Source organism: Plutella xylostella, chromosome 16, assembly GCF_932276165.1.
Source record: "Plutella xylostella chromosome 16, ilPluXylo3.1, whole genome shotgun sequence".
Lineage (NCBI taxonomy): Eukaryota > Metazoa > Arthropoda > Insecta > Lepidoptera > Plutellidae > Plutella > Plutella xylostella.
The window spans coordinates 7,812,878-7,822,915 of record NC_063996.1 but is presented as its reverse complement, the minus strand read 5'-3'; the positions used below and the strand labels follow the sequence as shown (position 1 = coordinate 7,822,915).

General features: G+C 37.6%; 1 protein-coding gene across 1 annotated transcript; it reads left to right on the top strand.

Annotated features, from left to right (window-relative positions):
* The first annotated feature begins 376 nt into the window (after positions 1-376).
* On the top strand, positions 377-8,414 carry LOC105394400 (cellular tumor antigen p53). Its single transcript, XM_048626437.1, has 10 exons — positions 377-545; positions 1,093-1,145; positions 2,290-2,362; positions 2,770-2,973; positions 3,477-3,589; positions 4,295-4,359; positions 4,802-4,921; positions 5,474-5,600; positions 5,999-6,209; positions 7,028-8,414. Exons 2-10 carry the CDS (start codon positions 1,102-1,104, stop codon positions 7,190-7,192), a joined length of 1,122 nt encoding a protein of 373 aa, XP_048482394.1. The 5' UTR covers positions 377-545; positions 1,093-1,101; the 3' UTR covers positions 7,193-8,414.
* The last annotated feature ends 1,624 nt before the right edge of the window (positions 8,415-10,038 follow it).

Sequence of the window (10,038 nt, the reverse complement as noted above, 5' to 3'; positions counted from 1 at the left end):
GCGAGGTCATTATTCTGATATTAACAACTAAGAAAACGCATCGTAACTCGTAGAGGTACCTATGATTAAAGAATCAATATTTACTAATAAAATCCTATAAAACTAGCCCACGAAACGATTTTAAGTCAGTCCGTTTTAATTCACCACTGACACCGTTGATCTTAGGTGTGGCGAAAATTTAGCGCGACAAGACAGCAAGACTGATGACCGCACGTATGTCTGTGCTGCACGTAGACCCAGTTTTTTGATGGGTTTAGTCCCACTGAAAAACCGTCTCGTGGGCACGTTTCTTGATCGAGCATTGGAAAAACTTCAGAATAATAACGGCGTCGAGTTATGGATAAATAAATAATTAAATATGGCAATTGGCAACACAGAAAACACTGTTTTTTTTCTGAGCGGCCGTGTTTTTTGGTTGTAGCGGCAACAATTTCTTATTTTATTGAAAATTTAATAAATTACAGTATAAATTGAATTCTCCGTTGTGATTTGTGTGTGTATAGTTTTGTTAGTTAAGTTTTAAAAACTAAAAGCTACGTTATCAGGTAAACCAACTTTTTTTTTACAACAAACAACTTTTTTGTGAAACATGGATAGAGCTTTGTGCAAGGTATTTTTATGATGAACCGATGATACTCAAAATTAAATTGGGAGGCTCGCATAACATGTAGTGTAGAATTATTGTCCTGTTCATTAAAGCTGTTAGATATGTGTACTTGCATTTCATCAATAAACAAATTTGTGAAATGACCAGTACCTACTTTAATTTAACTTAACTTTAGAATTAGTCAAAATGAATGCATAGAAATTAAACCTACCTACTTGGTATTCCTATATTTGATTTTATTGTAACCTAAGCGATATCCTAGCTCACTATTATTTTAGTTGGTGGGGATGGGTTTCGCTAATGAATGTCTAAAACTTTTGATAACTCCCCTGTTTGGTGTATTTGGTTACCGAATACTTAAAAAATTAACTGATAGTAAATAAATTGCTTTAAAAAAGCTAGATGACCCACCAACTAAATGCTATACATATAATTATATTTCCATGTTCAAGGACACATACTTACAGATTACAATCCTGTTTCAGGTATTCAAGATGCAAACTAGCAAGAGTGATAATGAAATGTTGGAGTTCCTCGGGTGAGTTGGTTTAGAAACCATAGTTTTTTATATAAAAGTAGCCACAGGGTCAATAAACTTAAATGAAAACATGGTCTTTATAAAATGCCCTGAGCCAGGAGTCTGTGCCTTCAACATCAACACAACAACAATTTTACTGTAAATTGCTGGACTACAAACAACAATGCATAAAATGTACACTGCTATGAATCTCAATCTGTTAATCAATTCATCCAAAGGTTGTCTAGAAGAACTGCTTTAAGTGATAAGACTGCCCTTTGTATGCTAATTATGTCACAACTTCTTAATTTTATTATTCTTGATGTACAAATATAGAGTATACTATGTATCTGTCTATGTTGTTCATAGCTACTGGATAAAGATGCATCTCTCTCTCTCTCATGCACCATTAATGTACTCTGTCCTCTGAACTCCTCATCCAACACCTACTTTAAACCTACAACAGCTTCTTGTCTAAATAAAAGTCCTAGTTTTTTGTTGTAGTTGTGAAAATAGTGGTAGATCATGTCAGTTTTGCCTCCTTGAACTTGTGATATTTGTATTAGGTACCAAAATTTTAATAGGTCTGAAATTAAGTTAAATAATTAAGTTATTTAATAAATATAGGTACTAAAGTATGTAGATTAGTAAACTTTTTCAACATAAACATCTTTTAAAGTAAAAATTTTCAAAATTTATAAAGTTATTGGATGATGCAATAATAAAAATGTCCCTCTTAGGTTATTAATAAGGGAATTAAACCAATTTTATATCTGCCACACTTTATTATTCAGTACTTATTGCCTTATTAGTAAGGTACAATATAAAATAACATACTTAGTAAATAATGTAAGTAAATATGCTCCTTATATACTGAAACCTATTTATTAACCTACTCTCCCTTTTCACATTTAATCTCAGTATGAAAAAATATGTAGGTATAAAGTAAGTTTCAGCATTCAGAAATTCATATAGGTTTTAAAGGTACTTCATACTATGATTATTAGAATCCAATCACTTCTTATTTGTAATCTAAATGTATACTTGCCATAACAAACACAGAATAACTCCTGATTTTAATGTAGTCCTCTTGTATGCACTAGAACTAGATTATACTCTGAAATTATATTATATTTTAAATGGAATAACCTTCAAATATCCTCAGGTATCCACTAGCTGAAGACGTAGACCTGGACCTGTCAAGCATATCACCGTCCCTGCTACACAGTGACGATGCGGTGAGAGCTCCCTACCCTACTTACAAGATAACAAGTTGTAATTTGTTCCTCAAGATACTGCTCTTAATCAACTCTTTTATTGACTCTAGTGATTTCATTATAGCTTCCATGTTGTTTTTAACCTGTGACAGAAAAATAGGGATGTTATCAGTTTAATGTGTCAGTGTATCTGTGTGAGTGAATCTGTCTGTGGTTTGAAAAGATAGTTTAGCTTAGGTTTTTCTGTCCCCTTCTTTACTTTAAGTTCTACAGGTGGATCACAAACACATTTGTACAAAGATTTTACTATGAAATTGAGACTATACACTTGTTTCTTCCAAATGAGTTTCACATACTTCCTGAACTCAAATCCCAGCTATCACAAATATTCCACACTCCCAATACACATTCACCTCCAACATTTCCAGCTGCAAAACGGTCCACCGGGTCTGGCGGTGGCCAACATCCTGACCCTGCACGGAGGCGAGGAGGTCCACCTGGAAGCTGGCCAGCACCAGCTGCTGCCGGTGATGCTGCCGCAGTTCGGGCCCCCGGCACGAGATGACTTCCACGGGGAGTACAAGTTTGAGGTCCAAGTGAGCTCCAGTGACACGCATCAGAAGAAGTATTTGGTGAGCTCTTGTTTTTGATTGTAAATGGTGATTTTTTTTATGTCTGGAGGGATGCTGTTGAGGTTACGCACGGAATATGATAGCATGATTTCGATGCAGCTATGATAAAAAGTACAATTTATCTTACCGAAAACACAAACTGATCTTTATATGCATCTCTCTAATCTCCCACTGTGTCTAATTCCATATAAACTCTTGTTAAAACTGATATATGTACTTATATATATTTTTTTGCCATAATAAAATATTATGTTTATCGTTTATCTGAATTTCCTTTAGGGTGAGGCCACACGAGCATTTGTGAGCTGTGAGTCGCGTTTTCCGGCAGAAATATAGGGCGGGTACGATGGGGGCGGGGAAGTTACTCGCTCCCCTCGTCCCCGCGCACACTTTTCTGCCGGAATACGCGACTCACAACTCACAAAATTACGCTCGTGTGGCCTCACCCTTATGGTATACTCAATGATTATACCTTCTCACCATTGCCACACCTCTCCCCGCAGTACTCGGCGAAACTAAACCGCATCTACGTGGACATCGAGCAGAACTTCCCCGTGCAGTTCGTGTGGGAGCGCGCGCCGCGGCCGCTGTTTGTGCGAGCCACGGTGGTGTTCAGGTGACTATATCCTTATCCTTACTAATATTATAAATGCGAAAGTAACTGTGTCTGTCTGTCTGTCTGTTACTCTTTCACGTCAAAACTACTGAACGGATTTGAATGAAATTTGGTAAACATATGGTCTAGACCCTGGGAAAGAACATAGGCTACTTTTTATCCCGGAATTCCCAAAGGAAAACCATTTAAGGCGAAGCGAAGCGCGCGGGTACAGCTAGTTATAAATATAGACTACAAGATTTACCTGTAAATTAAAGGTCCAACATAAAACCCACATACTGGCCAACGGACCCTAATAAACTACCTGACCTCCTGGACTTCTTCACATATAAAGGCCTGCAGAGCTACTACTACAAAATTGAAAGTAACTTTGATAGTACATCTGACCATACCTCTGTAATAACTACAATGAGCATTCAAATTCAAAGGGTTTAATCGACGTAAAATTTTACAATTATTTGTCGATAGTCATCTACCACCATTTCACAAAGGGTCACATTACAGTCATAGAAAGGTCGAAAATGAACCTACGAGTACTTTAACAGAAAAACAAGCCGCTCTCCGATGATATATGTTTTAGTGTATCATCCTTTTACGAACTCTTGTATCATACTTATGCCTGTACTCTACTGTGTACCATTCGTAAGAACAATACATAACACAGAAATGCTCGACAAAATGTAGTAATCTATACTCTCCTTTCAGCGACCACGCGCAGGCCGAGAAGCGAGTCGAGAGGTGTCTGCAGCACCGGCATAGGCGGAACAACGGTATGTGTGGTATATAGGGCCACAACACTGCGTTGTGACGTCGCATCGCAAAAATCTGCGACAGTAAATCAAGCATTTGTACGGGAAAACTTCCAAAACAGTCGCAGAATTTTGCGATGCGACGTCGCTTTGCAGTTTTGTGGCTGGGCTCATAGGGTGTTGCAAACGTAGTAAGCCGAAATAGTGCCGACAGATGTTTAGCTCTGTCAAACGCCTACGAAATCTGTCAAATTTCGTTTTAAACACTTGTTTTTTTTTTTTGTTGTTACATAGTGTTTACAGTTTTTTTGTGTTAGTACAGTCTATCTTTAATTTGTCTACACCCTTATAAATAGTATTTCATAACGGTTTTAAATAATACTTATAAATTAATATTTTTTCTCATGCTATTGTGTAATCTGCTGACGTTCCACATTTTACTAATAACCTTTCACCCCCCCAGGAGTGGAGCCAGCAGAACTAGGCGCGCACGTGCTGCGCTCCGCCCGCGACTACTCGCACGGCGTGCACTACGTGGGCGACGACGCACGCGCCGACTCGTGGCTGTCCGTGCTGGCCGCCGGTACGCACACACACACACACACACACACACACACACACACACACACTACTCGCACGGCGTGCACTACGTGGGCGACGACGCACGCGCCGACTCGTGGCTTTCCGTGCTGGCCGCCGGTACGCACACACTCACACACACACACACAACGACGAAAACGGATTACTGAACACAATACATACACAAGTTTCATGGAAAGATTGCATTAGGTAATCGTAATGAACACACGACATTATAATATAGCGAACAGACAGTAACACGTTATGACATAGAGAACCAACATTTCTATTCAACATGTTAGCAAAAGGGTTCCGACTCAGCAAATTGCTGATTCAGCGTCACAGCGCGCAGCGCGCTTCTGTGACATTATGTTGAGACGGTAACCATTTTGTTTAAGACACCTTGTCACCTAGTATTAAGAAGTACCATTATTAGGTCACTATTTCTGTTGTCAGTTAGGTTAGTATCGTTTGATCTCGCTTTAATTAATATGATTTGTGTCTAGGACGAAATAATTGCCTTTTTCTCTCATGATTACTATCTGTCCCACCTCAGTGTCGGGCGCGGGCGCGGCGGGCGGCGCGTGCTATTCGCACGTGTACCAGTTCGTGTGTAAGAACTCGTGCGTGGGCGGCATCAACCGACGGGCTATACATATTGTGTTCACTCTGGAGGATGCCTTGTAAGTGCTTTTATTTATTTTAAACATTTTATTTTTACTTTAAAGCGTCATATCATAGGTAAGACACAATGTATTGTACCTAACCTACACAGAATTATACATACAACACAGGTATATAACAGATTTATACACACACGGGCAATGATGAAGTTCCACTTACATAATACTGACACCAAACAGGCCCATTTATTTCAAAAATTTAATTTAAAATTAAAAACAAAATATTAACTTTTTTAGTTGATAATATGCTGAATTGCTGATGCTGTTAAATGTACTTCAATATTGCAGATGGCGTCATTAAGCTAGTCTTTTCCGTTTAGGAATAATGTAATGTTATTGTCACTAGAACTTTTTCATTGCTTGTGTACTTAATAAAAATATCTATCTCCCATCCACAGCGGCAGAGTCCTCGGTCGTCAATCCGTTGGGGCCCGAGTCTGTGCATGCCCACGCCGCGACTTACGCAAGGACGAAGAAGCGGCGAGAGACACCCTGCGGCCCTCCAAGCGACCATTACAGAGGGTGGATACTAAGGCTTCCTGTAGGAAGATCAAGCTGGAGGTGGTGGAGGGTGATGACGATGATGATGTGGTCACGCTTCCGGCTGGGGTAAGTGTTTAGCGCTACATAATCTATCTATATATACATATAAAAGAAGAAAGTATCTCGGCGACGGCTGGGCTGAGTGTGTAGCGCTACATAATCTATCTATTTACAAAGCGGCCGTAATTTGTAATGCGGCTAGCCGTAATGTGATATGGCGGATTAAACGATCCGGCTGCGACATATAGATATATCTCAAGGACGAAGAGGCGGCGCGAGACACCCTGCGGCCTTCCAAGCGAACTCTGCAGAGGGTGGATAATAAGGCTAGTAGGAAGATCAAGCTGGAGGTGGTGGAGGGGGAGGGGGATGATGATGATGTGGTGACGCTGCCGGCTGGGGTGAGTGTGTGGTACATAATAGGCCAGAGAACCATGAAAAAATAGCGATTATTTCACGTTTGGCTGGTAATTAATTCAGTGAGAAAAAAATTAAACGCGCCGGTTGGTTAGCTACTTGTCTTCCATAATATTAAGTTTTTTATCAATCTTGCCAACATGGTTGTTACAGTTAGATTCGTGTTGCCAACACTGCTACTTAATTAATAGACTCGCGAGCAATATAAAAGTTCCAGTGCCATAACACCAAATTAGTCCTAAACGGAAAAGTCTAGCTTAATGACTAAACCCTGTGGTGTGAAAGAGTTCTCAGCTAGACCGACTACAGGTGGCCAGTAGTGGCTGGATCGGGGAAGTCGAGGCTAGAGTGATGTGGTGCTCTTTGAGAGGAAACGCCTATGTCCAACAGTGGAAAATTTCAGGGTGATGAGTAGTCATGAGGATGAGAAGTCTTGCTGAGTCTGACATTTATATTCTTCCCAACAGATCCAAATATGCGGAGTGAAGACACTGACGACGGGTTTCACAGTGATGAAGAATATGATGGAACAGATGGCGGCGTGCAAGAAGAACAACCCGGAGGCACAGGAGAAGCTGCAGAGATGCATCAATTCTATCAACTCGGTGCTCAGTCAGTACAGCCCGTCGTGAATTGAACCGTATGTTTAGAAGTATTAGGTTGATTATTGATAAATCTAGTTTTTTATTGTAAGATTATGTGACTGTATGGTTGAAGATAAGATTTTCGTCTAATTATTGGTTGTCTATGATTGGACACTGTCAAATTAATGGTGGTTACGTTTTTTTTTTAGCTAAAAACCACTAAATATCTTGGTTCTATTGTTTTGTTTAGTGTGTTGCCATATGCATTTTTTGTCTATGGTGACCGCCATCATTGATTTGACGGAAATGTGCTTTAATTTTTTACTAATTTTAATAATTATGATTCATGTTTTCCACTATTTTTGTTGATTATGTTTTATTTCTTACTTCGTACACCTCGAGATTTTAACATCACATTTAGAACAAGCCTATAAAAATAGAACAAGATTTCAGCTTTATATTCCTTATAAACATAATTAAAGTTATATTATACATATTATAATAAAATTACATAATCAGGTTGAATCAGAACTTAAATTTTCGCATCAGACTATCATTTAGTACGCAAATCATAACGGAGAATTCAATAATATTATTTAAGAACTTAATTGAAGGTATTTTTGGGGCGAGAATTTAAGTTTTGACCGGAATAAATTAAAAAACATATTTTTTACCAGTGTCGATGTTTGTTGTTCAATGGTGCTTAGTTTTAAAATATTGTTTAGCTAGTATTTCTTACCTATTATGAATAAGGACGATTACGATTAGATTAAGTACAATATTAGAATTAATATTACGCGCTAGTTGAATCAAAAACATATTCATTATCATTATACAGTGAGACATTGTAAGTAATTATTACATAATGCCAACATCGAGATTTCATTAATCTAGTATCGGTACTATTTTGTCTTCATTATTCGACATGTTACTATTATTTTAAATTTTGTACTTAAATATTTGCTACCAGTGTTTGGAATGACCACCGATTTTTGACTACCTTAACTGAGTTTGGCTCAATTTTTATCTTTTTCATAGTGAGTATTTTGTATTTTTTGTCATAAATATACATTAGTAGGCTATTTTAGTGACTAAGATGATAGTCAATTAAAACTGAGTCTTCAAGACTGCAATGTGCCTTAAAATCATAGTTCATTAACTCATCTGATGGCATTTACTGAATCTAAGGCTAACTATGTTTAGTTTTAAGTGTAGTTTTTAATTGGCAATGTTATGTACATGTGCTTCCAAATTAATTACAGAAATATGTTAAAATGATGATGGGCACCAATATATGGAAGCTGGGACCAGCACCAATAGAAATGAGTGATACGTCGTTGAAAAGGTATTTTTTTGCAGAATATGAATAACGAAAGCGCTAGTCTTGATTTACTGTCCAATTAGAATAATCGTACCTTGAAAGTTTTTATATTTTATTACTGTAATTATAATGTTTTTGTTAGTTTTTCACATTCATTTTTAATTTTTATAACAAAATGATAATATTTCATATAATATTATATTTGTTTATTATCTCAGTAAATAAAACCAGTTGAAAGTAATTTCTCCAATTTCAATAATACGTGTTTACGTGTATTACGCCCTAACTGTCATCAGGAGAGAGAGTGCAATGCCATAGAAAAATACTTCCTTCCGACGAATATATTTCAAAATGGACAACTTATACGGATTGGTCGTCATAATACTTTTTTGCTCACTTGAAAAGAGCTATCCAACGATGTATGTCTCATCTTTATTGGACATAGATCCCAAAACGCCCATTGTCATTTGAATCCCTGGAAAATTGTATTCTATAAAATTACTACATATTAAGGAATGGAACAATTATGTTTGGCTTGTTTAGATTTCCACAATGATGTGTTGACATTTTTATTTTGAAAAATATATTTTGATACAAATTACTACATGAATGGTTTTATTATATTCCGACTCATGCTATCTCCTCTTTATTTGTAGGTCAGTCAATACTACCCTCTAACTATTGTTTTGTTATTGTTCCTTTCTCTTTGGTATTATACCTACATCACATCTTTATGAGTTCAGTTTCATCTTCTATTCTATTCTATTCTATTGTCATAGGGAGTGAAGTTCCTGTACGTGGCTCTCTCGAGTGGAACCTTTGTACATATCCCCTTGGTTTCAGCTCAGCCAGCCTAGCTCCCGGGTAAACTGGAGTAGCAGGCCTGGGTGTTGTAATAGCTGAGGTAGGCGCTCTGTTGGTCCAAGAATAGATAATCTTGTTTCTGTAGTAGGTGGACAAGCTAACAGAATATGTTCAACCGTCTCATCTACTTCCTCACATGTCCTACATAAGGGACTAGTTGAGTTACCTATGGTATATAAGTGTTTATTCACGCAACAATGTCCTGTTATTAATCCTACCATTAATGATATATTACCACGGGACAGGTTGAGTAAGTAGCGTGTAAGTTTGTGGTTGTGTGATACAATAAACGCTTTAGTTTGTCTACAATCTACACGATTTTTCCACTCTTGATTGTGTTCAGATAGTGTTTTATCGGTGAGACATTGCCTTATTGCCTTTGATGACAGACTAATAAATGGTTCTGGCCCTATTGGTAGGGTATTTGATCCCATTCTTGCTAGTCAGTCAGCCTCGCAATTTCCTATGTTGTCGTTATGACTTTTAATCCACTGTACTGTTACATTATTTGAAATGCTTAGGTTTTCCAGTGTTCTGTGACATTCTAAAATTAATTTAGATTTTGTTACAGTTCTGCCTAAGGCACCTAAAATAGCCATACTGTCTGTGTAGAAGCAGATATTGCTATTTTTTGTGTCAGTTTCATCTTTGTTCTAGAAGTTAAGTGATTCCTTGATCACAGCATCAGCTTCAGTCTTCACAAAACTAC